This window comes from Nannospalax galili, unplaced genomic scaffold (assembly GCF_000622305.1).
Source record: "Nannospalax galili isolate Female #2095 unplaced genomic scaffold, S.galili_v1.0 scaffold285, whole genome shotgun sequence".
Classification (NCBI taxonomy): Eukaryota; Metazoa; Chordata; class Mammalia; order Rodentia; family Spalacidae; genus Nannospalax; species Nannospalax galili.
Window position 1 is genome coordinate 442645 of NW_008355157.1, and position 17804 is coordinate 460448.

At 47.6% G+C, this 17804-nt stretch overlaps 1 protein-coding gene across 3 annotated transcripts in view; it reads right to left on the bottom strand.

Annotated features, from left to right (window-relative positions):
* The window catches only part of Sptb (spectrin beta, erythrocytic), a 127751-nt gene that overhangs the window by 37651 nt on the left and 72296 nt on the right, over nt 1-17804 (bottom strand). For all 3 annotated transcript variants that reach the window (XM_017802930.2, XM_017802931.2, XM_008852129.2), the window contains exons 3-15: nt 16775-16926; nt 14747-14920; nt 13323-13414; nt 12845-12925; nt 12430-12545; nt 11841-11953; nt 10890-11077; nt 9032-9149; nt 8236-8394; nt 6680-6982; nt 5947-6097; nt 4195-5065; nt 2914-3051 (exon numbers count right to left, since the gene is read on the bottom strand). In XM_017802930.2, coding sequence (XP_017658419.1) covers nt 2914-3051; nt 4195-5065; nt 5947-6097; nt 6680-6982; nt 8236-8394; nt 9032-9149; nt 10890-11077; nt 11841-11953; nt 12430-12545; nt 12845-12925; nt 13323-13414; nt 14747-14920; nt 16775-16926 — 2656 coding nt within the window. The remainder of the gene's footprint in view (nt 1-2913; nt 3052-4194; nt 5066-5946; nt 6098-6679; nt 6983-8235; nt 8395-9031; nt 9150-10889; nt 11078-11840; nt 11954-12429; nt 12546-12844; nt 12926-13322; nt 13415-14746; nt 14921-16774; nt 16927-17804) is intronic.

Sequence of the window (17804 nt, forward strand, 5' to 3'; positions counted from 1 at the left end):
TTCTTGCAGAAGACCCAGGTTCAAATCCCAGCACCCACATGGCAGCTAACAACTGCCCATAACTCCAGTCCCAGGGGATCCAACAGCCTCTTCTGACCAATGTGGGCATTGCATGACACGGGCGCACTTACCTACATGCAGGCAATACATGCAAACACATAAAATAATAATAATAATAAAAAAAACAGATCTTAAGCCAGGCATGGTGGTACACACCTTTAATCCCAGCAGAGAGAGGGAAGTGGATCTCTGTGAGATCAAAGTGAACCTGGTCTACATACTGTGTTCCAGGCCAGCTGAGGCTACAGGGAGACCCTGTCTCAAAAAGACAAAACTACAACAAAAACCCAGATCTTGTTCCATGGGGTGTATGATTTAGAGAGAAACAAGTATACAGCTGGGCATGGCGGCACACATGTAATCCCAAACCTCAGGAGGCAGAGGTAGGGGGATCACAAGTTCAAGGCTAGCTTGTGCTATATAGTAAGACTCTGTCTCCCCCCCAAAATGAAACAAAAAAAGCAAGCTCCCAGATAACTACAGGATAAAGGACTGTGTGCATGACACACACGAGGCAGGGAGGATGGGGAGCTGTACGAAGTGAAGGTGAGATGATGGCAGGTGTCAGGAGGTCCTCTGAGTTGTACTCTAATACAGCTCCATTGGAATGAGCTATTTAGGGCAGGCCCTTGAGAATCTCATTTATCTTTATATCCTGGCACTGAGAAGATAGAGGAGGAAGGACCAGGCAGATACATGGGGCCAAGTGCACTATGGACATTCCCAAGGTAGACCACAGTGCCAAGTCTGGTCTGAAAGATAGATTTGCAGAGAGAAGATGGAGGTATCAGGACAGCTCAATCAGGAGAGAGAAAAGCCCGAGAACTTCCCTGCTCTCCCATGCTCTGGGAATCCTGTGCCTGGCACATAGATATTGCTCTAAGGCTAGGAAATTGGGAAAAAGGGAGCAGAAGGCTTTTTCCAAGTGGGTCTGAAATCAGGAAATTAATAGTGAGGCCCTCCTATAAGAGGTCTCTTAAGACTTAATTAAAACCATCCTACTATTCCATGCCTCAGATCTCCTCTAACGTAAGACTGTAACTAATGCATCTTAGTTAAATTTTTGATGGTGATATTGGGGATTCAATCCAGAGCCTTGTGCATACTAAGAACACTGTACCAGCCTCATCTCATGTTGTTTTGCTCACCATGGGCCTGAAGCAACAGACTATATCACACACATATACCATATAGTCCAGTTGTGTAGAAGGTTATGCCTCTGAGGTTATATAAGTACACACTATGATTTTCACACAGTGACAAAACTGAATTTCAATAAGGTATTCCTAGTATTAAACAATTCACAACTGTAACTGTACATACAAAGTAGGGTGCAGTACAACAAAGAGGATTATTTTTCATTTGGAAAAACAGGGAAGATGAATGTGGATTGGACTAAAATATAGCTAGGATTTGGAATAAGTTGTTGCAAGAAAAAGCACATTGACATAGAGGAACAGAGGCAGGGAAGTGGTACTGTGGTAGGGAACAAAGTGGATGCAAGATGAGTCAGGGCAAGTCTTGCTACCTGAGGAGCAGAGCCAGAATCAACACATAAAAATTCCAACGTGAGTCCAAGCATTCTAACTAAAAGGTGTGACCCCAAAAGGGGTGTGCTGTATGATGAGGAAGTGGACACCCTTTCTCTGGTAGATTGGATAGATTCTCAGGCCTCTCTCAACTCTTAAGACTTAATGGAAACAATCGTACTATCCCATGCCTCAGATTTTCTCTAACCTAATAATGTAACTACCTTGATGTTTTTCAGCTGAGGTGGGGCATGGCTTGGGGTTTGTAAAGGCCAGCATTCCATGGCTATAATTCATTGCATAGCTGGCAAATTCTTCCTATTTAGAAGTTTCCTGGTTTAAACTGATCTAATTTCCTTACTTAAGAAGCAACTGCACAATTCTCTCTTCTCTTTCTGACACACATACACATACACACAACCTATAAGCCTAGTGAAGAGGCAACTTCTCTAAATAAGAACATCAGACTTACAAAGGAATCTCCAAACTTGACCTGCAAGTCCCATCCTTGTAGCTTAGAGCATCCCATTCCACTCACTCCTGGTTCCCAATAGGCCCTCAACAGATTCTCCATGGTGCCAGTTCATTTCTTTACAGCTGAATATTTCCTAAATCCACTTCCTGAACTGCCTCAGGCAGGGCAAGGAACAGGCACAAAGATGTGGAAGAGGTCAGGGTAATGAAGAAGGAGTGATCATGTGGCATTGCACACACAGGGCCCAGGGTAAAAGCAGGGAATGCAGGCGTTTGCTCTGTCCTCAAAGATCCTCCAGGAACTAATGAGCAATTACGCCCTGCTCTGAGAGCAGCCCCTCTCTAAAGGCTCCTCAGGGCCTGCTTTTTGTTCCAACCATGAAGCTTGCTCAAGGTTCCCTGCTAATTCTCCTCTTCACTCAAGCCAGTCTTATTATTGATGCTGTATTTTGGCACAGGCAGGAGCATTCTTTTATGGACAGTACTTAAGAGCCCTTAGGAAGCAATTTCTCGTGTCCAGGATTGTTCAGGGAAATATGCATGAGTACCACACAGTCTACTCTAACTACCTGCACACTCATAATGGCTCCTTCATCACAGATGTGTGAACATACCCTGTCCTCCTCAGACACAGCATTCAAAGATCCACAAACACATCTCTCTCCTCCTTGCTGCTCACAGCATAAATTTTCCTCCTAATTCTAGGAACAAGACTGGCAAAGGCAGGAACATTGTGGATACAAATATACTGATGCATAGCAGGAGGCCTGAAGTTTTGACTGTGTCCCCAGGTGTATGTCAGGTGCTGGAAGAAAATTCTCCAGTCCCAAGCCTTGCCCCTGCCCCCCACCTCTTGTTCAGGCGATCCTGGTATTGCTTCACTTCCCCACTGCGTGGGTGGCCACTCTCTACCAGGTTGTTGGCAGCAAGGTTCACACCATCAATCTGAGCCATCAAGGTCTTCATCTCCTGGTCCAGGATGTCGAACCTGATATGGACAAGAAAATGAGCAGTAAGTGGCAGGAGACCCACTGCCAGTGGTCTGCAGTCTCCAGAGGGGCAGCTCTTGCTTTCTTTTTCTACCATGCTGAACATTTTGTCTGGGTGAGGCAGATATGCTGGCACACCCTATTTTTTGGTCCAGTGGGTCCAATTTTATGGCTCGGTATTTCTGGACCAAGTTAGGAGACAGATGGCTCCTTACTATACAGGCTTATGGCTCAGACAGAAGTCTGAAGCAGAGAGGGCTATAAAGGGGTTACAGTATGGGGGTCAGCAAGGGAGTCAGTCACCCCAAGACACTGTTCAATCCTGACTCCACTACCCCGATATGTTGACCTGAAGGCTCCCTCCCCCAGCCAGGTGCTCCATTCCTGGGAAGGATAAGGGAGAGCTGCTGAGGGGAGAGGGTTTTATGATAGTGAAGTCCAGCTCTCTTTGACAAGAGCCCGGTTCCTTTAACATCAGTGCAGTACCACCTCGGCACTACTCCCCCTGCTCCTTGATCCTTGGATTCTGTGCTAGGCTGCTGAGATGCTGCACAGCCTGAGACCCGTCCTAATTCATAGCCTGAGCACCCCTCCATCCACAGCCTTGGCACCCTCTCTACAGCCTCATCACCCCTCCATCCATAGCCTTAGCATCATCCTCCACAAGATAGACATGCCCTCTAACCCCTATCCAGGTGCTGATGGAATTGGAATACCTTCGAAGTGAGAGTGGACTTGGAAACCTGTGGTTTATAAACTGGTCTCTGTGGCCTCTTAAGAGTTCTCTGGCTTAGGAACTAGCATAGAGAGCTAGAGCTGGCAGAGTCCCAGCCTCTCAGCCCCTATGTCTAGAGCACCTCCATTTTCCTTCTGTGTTCCACTGAGGTTCAATATTGAATTCATCTGAGCAAAGGCTGCTGTAGCTGAAAAGTGATTGAATAAAGAAAATCCCCTTTGTCTGAGGAACCTAAGGCCCTCAGTGGGTGAAGTACGCAAGGCCCCAGAGCCAGTAGAGAACTTCTAACTCCTGATGCTTAGACTTTGTAACAAAGGACATTCCATGGTCTCCTACAGAACTGCCGGTGGGGGGGTGGTACTCAGTCCTTGGGTGGGGAGGTGAGCAAAGGCTGAGACTCTCTGACCTGTGCTGCACGACCTCTAGGTCTTCCAGGGTATCTGGAGTATCCATCTGGTTCAGCCACTTCTCCTTTTCACTCATCCACAGCTCACAGGCATCTGATTCCCCAAACACTGTGTATAGATCCAGGGCATCCTGCAGCCTCTGTCCACGCAAGTCTGCTTGGGTCATCACCTGCTGGTAGAGCTCCCGGAGTGCCTGAAGCCGATTAGTTACATCTGGAGAATCATGGAACTCCTGGGGGAAGCCCTGAGCCTGGTGTTCCAAGTGTTCCATCACTCCTCGACTCTCCTCCAGCTCCTCCAGAAAGTCCTTGTGCTTCTTCCCCAGTGCCCGCGTGGCACCTTCATCCTGCCCTACATCTTCACCTGAGAGCAGCCGGTGGGCATCTTGCAGCCAAGCCTTCAGGTCATCCGCATCACCTTGGAACTGGAAGAAGTTCTCTGCATCCTGGAGGTTCTTCTTGCGAAAAGCAGCCAGTTCTTTCAGCTGGTCCCACTGGGCTGACACCTCCTTGACTCGGCTCTCTATTTGTGGGTGTCCAAACTGCTTGCGTGCAACCATGCCCTCAGCCTCCTGAAAGATCTGCTTGAGGTGAGCATCTAGCCCACGGAGCTCATCCTCGAAGGCCTTGTGCTTGCGCTGTAAGATAAGCACACTGGTCAGATCCTTCCCATAATCCAAGGAGGAGTAGATCTGTTCCTTTTCCTTGATCCAGCTCTCAGCTTCATCCATCTCCCAGAAGAACTTCCAGAGCCGCTTGGACTGCTCCAGTTGAGCCTTCCGCCCAGCTGCCATGTTGCTCAGCTCGCCAAAGCACTGCTCCAGGTGGCTGACACGTTCCTGGATGACCTGGGGGTCACAAGGCTGGTACCCTACAGGCGGAAGACAAAGAGAGAGAAGGGCTGCATTTATGGGCAAATTTCAGTTCAGCTGCCATATCAGAACCACACATTTCTTGAAGCTTCCATCTCTCAGGGCTTTGGAGAGTGAATCCAGAGTCTTGTGTGTGGTAGGCAAACACTGAGCTCTCTCTCCAGCCCTTCAGGGTCCTGAGGGACTGGATGCATGGATTCTCGGTTACTCAGAGGACAGGCCAGATTCTTTATAATCTGTTCCCATTAAACTTTAGTAATAAGGGAAATCAAAAATTGAGTCAGTAAAAACGCACAATGTGATGCGAGATTTTAGGAAGCTCAGATATAAATTTCAAGGAGGCAATGAGCAGGAACTAGAAGCATAAACAGTCTTAGACACAACTTGAACTAGCAGAGAACGGATGATAGACGACATCTTACGGTGCTTACACCTTTCTGGCTGTGTGCTGCTAAAGCAGTAGCCTGCTCTCTGGAGTGAACTCTACCCCTCAACCATTGCACCCCAGTGCCTGATGAAAGAAGCAGAATTTTAAAAAAATATTTTACTATTTTTTAAAATTTTATGTGTATGAGTATATTGCCTGCATGTATGTGAGTGCACCCGTGTTGTGCAATGCCGTGGAGGTCAGAAGAGGGCTTTGGATTCCCCTGGATCTGGAGTTAAGGACGGTTCATAGCCACCATGTAGGTGCTGGGAATCAAACCCGGGTCCTCTGCAAGACCAGTCAGTGCTCTTAACTGCTGAGCCAGCTCTCCAACCCCAAGAAGCAGAATTTTAAAGGTGATTTCAGACTTTTTGAAAGGAGGCCTTTAGGCCAGAGGATAGGGTCTAGCATCAGAGACCTCAACAGGGGAGATACCCTTACCCTTGGCCTCACCTTTCCCCTCAGTGAACTGCAGGGTGGCCGCAGTGATGGCCTTTACTTTGTCCCCTTGGATGGCGATGTCAGCCTCCATCAACTTGTGCTTCTGTAGCAAGTCTTCAACTTCTAACAAGTGTTTCCCAAACTCAGCAGACAAGATGTGAGCCTGGCAAAGGACAAGGTAGAGGGAACAAGGACAGGTGAAGAAAAGGGACTCAAAGTGAAGAGAGGGGACACCTCCAAAGGGTGTGTGCATGTGTCTGAGCCAGGGGGAGCTGGATGCAACAAGAGAATGGCTACTTCTTGAGGGAGAATATGCTACACAGCAGGATTTCCTACCAGGGTGCCCACTGGAATCCGTGGATGCCCACGGAACAGCCTACAGAATCTCAAGCTCCACATTCATCTATAGCATCTGTCAAGGTTTGGGGTCTGGGCATGTGCAATTTGAGAAAGTACAAGTCAATTCATCTGTATCTTGACTCAAGCCTCTTGTTCCCCCATGCAGGGAGGTCTGGGTTCGACTACTTACAGCCTGATTCTTCAGGCTCCTGATTAACATCTGTCTCTTCTAAGTCCTGTAGGTTGGTACTTTGGCACTTGGTTAACGGTAATACCGTGAACATGTGCTGGTGACATCTTTATATTTTCTCCATTGTGACTTAGGGACATGATGGTAGGGCATATGTCTGAGGAAGCACATACTGACTGCAGAGTGGGGTGTGAGGTGAGCAGCCCCAGGGCCCACCTTGATCTCGTCCATCCAGTCAATGCTGTGCAGCATGTCCTGGAAGAGTTTCTGCAGTGCCAGGGTGGCCTCGAGCCTCTGGCGCCGGGACCGCAGCAGCTCCTGCAGGTAGCTCCACAGGCGGAGAATGTTGTCCTTCCGCGCCATGATGCGCTTCTGGTCATGGTAATTCTCCTTCTCCAGCTCCTGGGCCAGGTCCTCCAGGGCCTTTACTCGCTCTTCATAGGCAGCTGTGTCGGTCTCAATGGCCTCATGCTTCTTCTTGGCAGCCTCCACAGCTGCCAGGTCGTACCCAAAGTTATCCTGCCCCCAAGGAGAAAGAAACAACATCTCAGTTCCCTGGGTTCAGAAGCAGCAGGTCCCCTCAGCACAGCAACCAGTTGGGAAAGCACATTCCCACAAAGGAATTAGCTCTGCTGTCTTCCTGCTCTCTGTCTTCTCAAAGCCGAGTTTCTGAATGTCTCACAAGAACCTCTAGAAGTCTCCAGTTTTACTTTCCATGCCTCACATGCAGATGAGACTATGTGTTGACTACAAGCAGAGTCTTCTGCTGGTATTTCTCACCCTGCCTTGAGAGGACCTGTTCATATCTGGGCATGCTTACACTGGGATGCCACATAGCTGCAAACAGATGGCTTACCCCCGCACTATCTGGGGCACACATACACTCTCTAGTGCTCAGAGAAAACTCACTATTCCCTTTTCAGACAAAATTTAATATGATTCTAAGCTCTAGGTGGGAGGGAACATATGTTCTGATGCAGAATCAGTCCCAGGGTTCATACTTAGCCAGTGAAATACGTCCCAAGCCTGGGGGCCAGAGACCGAAAGGTATGTCTGACACTGACAGGTATACTATGATTTAACAGTGCCCAGAGAACAGTAATTTAATGTCAATTCTGACTCCTGATTTTCTTGATGCTACAGTCAACAGAAGACAATCTTGGGGCCAGACTGGTATGAGGCTCTTTTCTAAATATTTTATTTTTATTTTTTATGTGTATGAGTGTATTGCCTGCATGTGTCTAAGTGCACCCATGCTGTTCAATATCTTTGAAGGTCAGAAGAAGGTATTGGATCCTCCTGGACTGGAGTTACTGATGGTTGTTAGCCACCATGTGGGTGCTGGGAATCAAACCTGGGTCCTCTGCAAGAGCAGTAAATGCTCTTAATTGCTGAGCCATCTCTCCAGTCCATGAGGCTCTTTTCTAAAAAGGAGACTTATTATGGGCTGGGAATATAACTCAATGATGGAGCATTTGCCTAGCAGGCTGCAAGACCCAGAGTCTGACCTCCAATGAGAATGGGAAAAAGAGACAGAGATAGAGACAGAGAGATAGAAAGACAGATGATAGTGAGAACAAGAATGAATAAATCCCAAAAGTTCCTCCTCAGATGTATAGCTTGATCTAGCCAATCACAGGAAGTTAAGTTGCAAGGCTGAGGAGGGTATTTTCCGGCTGTTGTTGAGACCAGCTTGGTCACCAATTCGTTTGAAAGCTGGGCGGTCTAAAGCACTTGCCCTCTCCTGCCAAGACGTGTTCCCAAACCCTTACCTGAGTCACAAGGCGCTGGTTTTCATTGAGCCAGGTCTCTCTCATGGCGGCCTTTCGGTCGAAGCGCCGTGCCAGCTGCTCCAATTTCTCCTGCCGAATGAGTTCACTCCTCAGGGCCAGTTCCCTCTGGTATTCTGCTTCTTCTAGGCTCTCCCAGGCCTGCACAGGGCAGAGGAGAATTCTTGCGGGCACAGAAAACATGTGTAGGCTTGGGGTTCCCTTTCTTTCATCTGACACTAGGTGACTGTAGGAATCAAGGTAGAGCCTGATGCTTTAGGGTGAGGTGGTGGCAGATTAAAGTTCAGTAACAGTCCTTTGATATTTGTCCAGACCAGACCCAAAGAATCAAAGACTTCCCAATTCCTCTTCCCTTAAGCCTGCCTCAGATTTAGGCTTAATATAACAGTTGCCACCTCTGTGGGTACTCAGCAAATCCTTGTTGACTAAGTAACCACTTCCTTTCTATTAGAGCTTCCAGATGGTATTACATCTCCAAACCTCTGAAACATCACAAGGCATTTCCCTTCTGTCATAAGTAATTAATATTCCAGTTTCAAAGACAAACTCAAGGTTCTATAGAGGACAGACCACAAAACTGGTTTCAAATGCTGATTGTGGGTGTCTGAACAAGCTGAAATGTGGACAGTAAGTGGGATTTGACCTCATACAGACACATTCAGATGACTCCCCCCCCATAGCTATCATGTAATTAATGCTAAATAAAGTGGCTCGATTTAGCTTTGCTCTCCACTTCCTCATCAGGACCTCAGATGAGTAACAGAAACCACCACAGTACCCGGTTGATATCAGACACTAGTTTCCCATCGTGAGGCGTGTACACTTTCTGATTGTTGGCTCTCATCCGGGACTGGATGGTAAAGAGCAGGACTTCCAGATTCCCTTTCTCCTGAAACCTGTGGAAGAAACAGAAGTAGGGGTACAGGCAATGAGGTCCCCACTGCAGTCAACATGGAAACCCTCATACTCTGGATCTTGGAAAGTAAAGCATATTTTCCTTAAAAACAAAGAAGGAAAGAGCAGAGACAATGACTATCATTAATATCTCTCACTCTCACTGGCAAAGATCAGACAGGGTCTGCATCCTCTGACTCAAATCAGAGAAAGAACTATGGTCATCAGAGCATTCATTAGCTTTCACAGGGATTAGCTAACTGGAGTACTCTGAAAACTGTAAATATCAAGTTCTATCAAACCACACAAAGAAACTCTTCTCTGTTCTGAAAACAAAGGATTTTCAGATAATTTTTAAAGTCAATAAAACCCTAGAAGCATGTACACACAAAACCATACTTCATTGAAAGCAACTTTTACCCCAGTCTCCAGAAGCTGGATCTCCCAACATGTCCTATAGGTCACATTTGTCCAAAGGGTCAGGAAGGGTTGGGTTCTGGGGAGACTGTGAGTGCAGGAGACAAGCTCCATGTAACAGTGCACTTTTACATGTCTTCATGCACCAGGAGTCTACCCATGTCTACATCCTGAACATGGCATAGAAGAATCAGCTACCAGCTCAGCCTAGCATATGTCAGTGTGCAGAAGTGTGTAGAAAGCCTGAGGCCCCGAAGACCTGTTGGTACAGCTAAGAGGTAACACCTTTGTGTACCAGGCCTGGTGTTATCAGTATTGAATTTAGGACTTAAAAAGTGGGTTAGTGTCAGGCCAGAAACCAGATATGAGTTTATAGTACATTCTAGACTTGGTGAAACCTAGTCTCATCTTTCCATTCATTTCTTGAATGGTGAATGTGAGATGGGAGGAGAATAGAGGGAATTGTCAGTGACTAAAGTCTCTTTTCAGAGGAGGTGGGCAAGCTAATGGCAGAAAACAAGAATGCCTGGTGTGTATATGAGTGTGTGCATGTTTATATGGGTGCATATTTTTAAATGTATGTATACATGTATGTGTATATGCCTAATATCTGTGTGTACTCACATGTGTGCATGTGTTCATTGTGCATGCATGTATTGCATGGTTGTGAATATGTATATACACTTGTGTGCATGACTGTACCTGTATGTGCATACACACACAACAGTGTTAGCACACTTGTGTGTGGTTATATGTTTATGTGCTTGTGTTCATTGTATATGTGTGCACACATGTATACATGGCTACCCGTGCACATGTGCATGCATGGTTGTGTGTGTACAAGTATGGTACGTGGTGCAGAGCTCCTGAGAAGTAGGCTTAGAGCTCTGCTGATAAGCAGTGACATATGGGAGAGAAAAAGGTAGACATGTTTGATAACCACAAGGCCCCACACGGGGCACTCAGGATCTGAGAATACAGATGTTATTACTTAAAATCAAACCTGGCTCAAGGAATAGACTCGCTAAGAGGAACTGTTCAGCAATAGCTCTCCAAAGAGACTCAGAAGGCTGAGATAGCCTCCTTCCCTGCCTCAAGGGCCTAGAGGTCTTGAGGGCTATGAGCCAAAGTTATTCATCAATGCCTGTTTCCTGTAAGTTGATGACAAGGAAGTAGGGAGCCCAAGTGGGACATGAAGCCAGTAACACATGTGCTGCTCTGGAACTTCAAGGATGTGCCTCACAAATACACTTCATAAGACCCAGCTAGTTGATTTTTTTTCAGACCCTGAGAACGGACCACCCTCTTAAGTGTCAGGGCCTTACTTGGGTGGCTTCTCCACAGTACGGTAGGTGCTGAAGGCCTGTAGCTGCTGTTGGACACCACTCAACGAGTTGGCAAACTTGCGGCTGTTCAGGACACTAATGGTCTGCTCGATCCAGGTGAGCAGGTCTGAGGCTAGCCCACTGTACTTTTCAATCATCTTCTCAGTCTCGATGGCATGGTCAATGACCTAAGGAATCGTCTTATTACTCATTCTCATCAGACGGGTAACACCACCCATTAAGGTGACCTACAATGGAGCTCTTATCTCCCAACCTCTAAAGTGTTCTAGGTTGGGTTTATCCCAAGACCCAGTGTTGCCAAAGAAGTAGTGGATGAGAAAATGGGTGAAGTCCTTCCCTTTCACTGACTCTTCTGGGGTTCAGGCATAGCTGCTCTCCCCTTTAATCCTGAAGATAGTAAGGTCACTGAGCTGGGATACCATCCCCTAGAGGGGCCAGGATTTCATTTATTTTAAACTATGTGTTAGAATCAAGGGAAACCAGGAAGCGTTTGCTAAATATGGGGCACACAGAGATGGATGGGAACCTGTCCCTATCCTTGAGGAGCTGAAGACCCATCAGAGGAAAGGGATCAGGCATGGTGCTCTGTCAAGAGATATGCATTCCTGGTATATTACAGGAACCTAGGAGATCTGCAACCACAATAAACAAATTAAATAAGAGCCTGCAATTGTTCCTGAGGAATGCTTGGGAGACACAGGACTCCAGGCTCAGTGCTATGGGCTGTAGTCCATCAGGACAGACATGGACCTGCTTTGGAGTCAGCTCGAGGCTTTTCCAGGGAAGAAAGTGAGGAGCAAGCATTCTGCACCTCGCACTGCAGCTGGGGGCCCAGATGCAAAGCTTTTAGCATGGACAGGGAGCTTTCACTCAAGGATGGAGCTGGCAAACACGGAAAGGGCGATGTCATTCTGACAAACAGCTCAATACCTTGCCGACACGCTTGCCCTCCACTGCCAGCACCTTCATCTTGGAGAAGTAGTGGTAAAATGCCACCACGTAGGTGATGATGGATTTCTCATCTGGGTTTTCTGTGAAGACATCTGTAAGAGGCAGAAGATACACTATGAGCATCAAAACTGGAGCCATGTTTTGAGGGTTTAGCCCCCACTTCCTCCAGCATGAAGTTAAACCGCAGGCACCAAATGACAACAAACAGGAAAGGAAATGGAGTAGTTAGGTGTGGTGGCAGAGGCAGGAGGATCAGGAGTTCAAGGCCAGTCTCAGCTACATAGCGAGTTTGAGAAGAAGAAAAAATAACTGAGTAGAGGCCTTTGATTTTAAGCAGTAATGAAATCTGTGTCAGGAACACAAGTTACAAAAGGAGAATGAAGGGTACCCAAGATCTCAAGGAACCTTCATGTGGGCCAGGTGCCTGCTAAGAATCCACTTCTCACTGAGGAGCCAAGACCCAGCCCCATCCTTTCTCTGTGCCCATAGTTTGCCAAGCACCTGGACCAGCCCTGGGAGCCTTATCAGCCCAGCTCTCCCCTAGAACTGTAAAGTGGATGAGGCTCACCTTCAGGGTCAAGGAGTGGGATGATGCCCAGCTGGCGTTCAGCCACATCAAATGCATGTTCTAGGTTATGCCTGGCATTAGAATCCTTCAGTTTGTCAAAATCAATGAGGTCAGGCCTGGGGATGAAGGTGAACTGTTAAAGCAGAGTGGCCATGACAGCCCCACCTACAGGACAGTCCCAGCATGAAGCAAGGACTCTTGATAGATGGAGGGAGTTGGTAAGGCAAGAGCAATGGGACACAAAAGCAAGAGAGGAGGCAGTTATGAGCATCAGCTTGTGAGGACGTGGGCCGCAGTGTGACTGGAACTTAAGGGAAGGCCAGGGGTGAAAGGAGGAGACAGCAGCAGCAATGCGTTCCCCTGGCCTCCAGTTAAATCCAACCCACCCCCCATCAGTACCCAGGGTTCCCCTTACCGGTGTTTATGTATCAGGGCATTGAAGGCCAGGCCATCCTTCCAGCTGGAGGTGAAGTTGGTGACATTGACATGGGGGTAGCTACATCCAAGAGAAACATTAAGACTGAGAAATAGATTCTTCTGAGGTCCCAAACAAGTGTCTGAGCTGAGGGCCAATATGCCTGAAGAGGCACGAACCTGTCCCTTCTCAAGATGCTTCAACATGAGGGAGCACAGCAAAGCCCCACAAAGATGTGCCCATAAGTTGTGGCCCATGACCCATCAGGTGCCACAGTCTGACCCAAAGCAACTTTGGGAAGGAATCTTGAGTTCCAGGCCTTGGAGAATCAAGTTAGGACAGACTTGTATCCATTGCACCGAAGTTGCTATAGTTCTGGGGGCCTGATGTCTAGTGTCCCTTGGGGATGGCAACCCTTAGAGGGAAACAAGGGGCTGATGGGACACATGGCAATGTCAGGGTTCCAGGACATACACACCCTGCCGTCTTCATCTGGCACCACAAGAGCAGCGCATCCTTGGCTGAGCGCGTCTCACGTCCTTCCTGAGTTTGGACAACAATGTCCTGAATCTGAGGGTGGCAGAAAAAGGAAGAGATGAAGTAACTTTGCATCAAGCACTATGCCTTCCTGTTTTCCCTGGAGGGTCCCCTCACTTTGCTCCTTCATTTAACTGTAACACTTAGCTTTGCAGCATCACTACATCCTAAGACCCTGGGTCCCAGTTACCTACTTCTCTGCATTGGTACTAGAATGGCACCTGGATGGCAGCCCATATTGGAGGAGGAAGTTTTAATCAGATAACTCTAACAGGAATTTGAGAACTGACAAGATGCCCTGATACCTTCCTCTGAAGGTACAGTGCCCCACAGGGTGGGAGAACAACACGAATGTTGGTATAGTTTTCTCATTACCAGCTGTGATGGTTAATGTTGGTTGCTGACTTAATTATACTGAGATAGGCCTAGGAGACTAGTGAAGCACACTTCTGGATGTGTCTGTGAGGACAAGTCCAAGTGTGATTAAGGGAAGATGACACACCTTGAATGTGGACAGTACCACCCGCTAAGAGGGGACTGGGGGAATAAAAGAGGAGAAAGGAGAGCAGCTGTTAGCTTAGACATTCTCTCTCTGATTCCTGGCCACCCTGATGTGAGCCACTACTCTAGGCCCTGCCCTGTGATGATGGACTGAAACCTCCCAAACTGTGAGAAAAATAAGTTCTTCCTCCACTAAGTTGTTCCTGTCGGGTATTTATGGCACAGTGACAAGAAACATAACTTCTCTTGCTTTTCATCCCTCTCAATTCTGCTGTTATTGCTTAATCTCATGCACTCATGGGGGTTACATTCAGCACCCAGGCCCTAGGGTGAGGACTTTAGTCTGTGGATTGTATATTTTCTTCTTGCTAATCATCATTTCAGGCTAGTCCCTTCCCATTCCCAAATCAGAAGGTACAAGGTCCTGATGTCTTTCCATTACCCTTTAAAAATTTGTTTTAAATAACCTAGACCTTGAATTTCAGGATGATAAAAAGCTCCTAGTTAAAACAGTACAAAAGAAGATTTTCTGCACTATTTTTGCAATTTCTGAATCAAATAATATCAAACACCAAGAAGTTACACATGTGGGAGAGGACAAAAAGCAGGTCTTCCAACAGATTGCAACCCAGATACTAATTAACTTCTGCCTTCTCCTTCAGAAGACTGGACAGCTGTTCTGAGTGTTAGTATTTCGGGATGGCACAAAATGTAGGCTCTCCTTCTAAGATCACTGTTCCATAGGATGGGGTTCTAGTTTCCCAGGATGTACACAAACACACACTAGTCACCATTTTATAAGGTTCCCACTTCCTGGACAGCTATGAAAGACCCCCCTCAATCTTCTCCAATTGCAGGACCCACCTGGAAGCGGAGGATGATCGTCCAGATGAGGCCCAGGACCAGGCGGTGGTTGCCGTCCACAATGTCATGGGAGCCCATATTCTCTAGGTGAACACGTTGTTCCTTGAGGAACTGCAGGGCCTTGTCTACATTTTCCAGGCAGTGGATGCGCATCTTCCCCTTGGTGGGCCTTGGCTAAGGGACAGCAGTGGCCCCATGGGCATGGAGGGACTGCACGGTCACACCAGAGGTGGTTGCAGCCTGAATGAGTTGATGTCATCAACCCCACCCTCCCCCTCCTGACCAAACTCCACATTCCATAGTCACTCCAGACACTTTTCAACCCCTTTCTTTTATCAGAGTTCAAGAGGGTCCCTGTCTCAAGCACTCAAAGCACTGTAACTAGACGGCATGAGAGCCCTTTTGGGTCTGACATAGGCTTCTGAATGTGCACTAAATAATATTTAAACTCATTAACACAATAGATAACTGAGAATTTACTGTGTACCAGGTACAGCTCTAAGAACTACTTACTGCTGGTCAGTGGTAAGAATGACTTTTAGATTGCTGATTGACAGTGTCTCCATCCCCACCAAAACTCCTCCCTCCTATGAATGACCTAGACAGAACCCAAGGGGATCATCATTAATGCTAACTGTATTGCGTGTGTGTGTGTGTGTGTGTGTGTGTGTGTGTGTGCAGGTATATGAAGATATGGGGGTGTAGTGACCAGAGGACCACCTGGGATGTTGTTCTTCAAGCGCTGTTCACCTTTTTTTCTCCCTGGTTTGGAACTGGCCAGGTAAGCTAGGCTGGCTGGTCAGGGAGCCTCAGAGACCCACCTTCCCAGCACTGGGATTACAAGTGTACACACACCACCACACTCAGACTTCTTTATGCGTGTTCTGAGGGTCAAATTCAGGTCCTAACACACTTCACCAACTGACCTATCTCCCCAGCCTATTTTAAAAAATATTTAATTTACTATTTTTATTTTTTATGTGTATGCGTGTATTGCCTGCATGTATGTAAGTACACCCATGTCAGAAGAGGGCATTGGATCCCCTGGAACTGGAATTACAGACGGTTGTTAGCTCCCATGTGGATACTGGGAACTGAACCCAGGTCCTCTGCAAGAGCAGCCAGTGCTCTTAACCACTGAGCCATCTCTTCAGCCCCTCCTTTTTTAAGATTTATTTTATGTGTACGAGTGTTTTGCCTTTATGCATGAAAGTGTGCCAAGTGTGTGCAATGCCCGTGGATGCCAAAAGAGGGCATCAAATCCCCTGGCATTGGAGTTACAGACCACTGTTAGTGCTGTGTGGGTTCTGGGAACCAAACCCAGATCCTCTGCAAGAGCAGCCAGTGCTCTTAACCACCGAGCCATCTCTCCAGCCTCCTAACTAGTTTTTGAAGGAATTCTCAAGTGGAATATCAGTGTGGGATAAGAGACAGAACTGTAGCCTGGAGTCAAAAAGGCAAAAGAAGACCACGGCTTTCCATTCAAACCCTGAGGATCTCAGAGTACTTCATTCTATACATGAAGGAAGTGGCAAAGAACACCCTGCCTGATAGGTCCAAGGTCACAAAGGAAGTGACTGGGCAAAGCAGCACCCTCACCTACAGTACTGCTAGGTAGGGACAACCATAAAAGCCCCTTTAACAGATTTCTACTTGCACCTGTGGCAAAACATGCAGCAAGCATGGTTCCAAGAGGGATGTAAATTTTTCCATCAACTTATACATGTAGGCCCATGCAGACCAGCTCTAGATGCTTAGACCCCAGTGAGAACGACAAAGTTATGCATGACTTCTGGAAGGAGCACAAAGAGATGGGAGTGGTCAGAAGGATCAAGCAGTTCTGGAAAGCGGTCAGAGAGCCCAATCAGTCACATGGGCCCTTGACATGGTAAGTACTAGAACTTCGGGGATAAAAAGGGAGAAACACTGGTGTGCCGTGAGAACCCAAAGCACCCCTACAAATGCCTTTACTGAAGAGGGTCGATGGCTCCAGCCGTGGGAGGTGAGTGGCACAGATGAGGGCCTTACCAGCATCTCTCCAGAGAGCACCTCCAGCAGCTTGATGAGCATGCGCCCATCCCGCAGGTCCTTGTAGAGATCGCTGATGCGGCAGGACACTCGAGCCAGGTGGGAGTTCACCCATTTCGTGAAGGTCTTCTTCTGAACAACTTCCCGTTCATCTGGGTGGAGAGAAGAGCCTTGGGCGTGCTGTCCAGGACTGGGAGAGCTGATGTAACATGGGCCTGAAGGGTTTTACCTTAATTCCAGGGTCATCCATGCCTGGCAGGGGAGGCTGTTACATTCATTCTGGTCCCCCTCCCATTCCTTGGAGCATGTGCCAACCTGGCAACATGGGACCTACAGGCCATGAGGACCCTAAGGCAATGAGGAGATCACCCCCACCACCACAATGTATCAAGACACCCTGATTCAGCCACCTGTTTCCTGCTGCCAGAAAGAATATCCTGCACTACTGTGCCATCAGATTAAGATTTCAATGCCAGCTCCGTCCGTCCATCCGTCCATCCATCCATCCATCCATCCATCCATCCATCCATCCATCCATCCCTGTCTCCCTCCCTTCCTCTTTCCCTTCCTCTATCCATCCAACCAATATTCCCTCTGCCTAGAATGTTCTCTTGGCATTCTTCCACATCCCCTTCACCTAATTCCTACTTCTCCTTTAAAATTCAGGGTAAATGAACTTCTCAGGGGAACATTTTCTGACTCTCTGTCTGGGGTAGGCTCCTCAAGTGTGGTGTGATTCCCACACTCTCATTGTCAAGAGTTAATTGAAGATACGTCTTTCCTGCAAGACTACATACTCATGGGGCCTGGCTTCGTTCACCCCTCCAGCCTCGGGCCCTAAAGCCTGACCCGTAGTAGGTGCTCTCTAGCTCTACTGTGGGTGACTGGTGAAACATTTATTCTGTTCCTGTTATGTGGCAGGCCTATGGCACATGAGGCCTAGGCCTCATGACACATCACATGCTTTCAAGGAGTTCTTGCTACTTAGAAAATGACAAGCCAGAGGGAAGAGTTAAGATTGCAGAGCTCT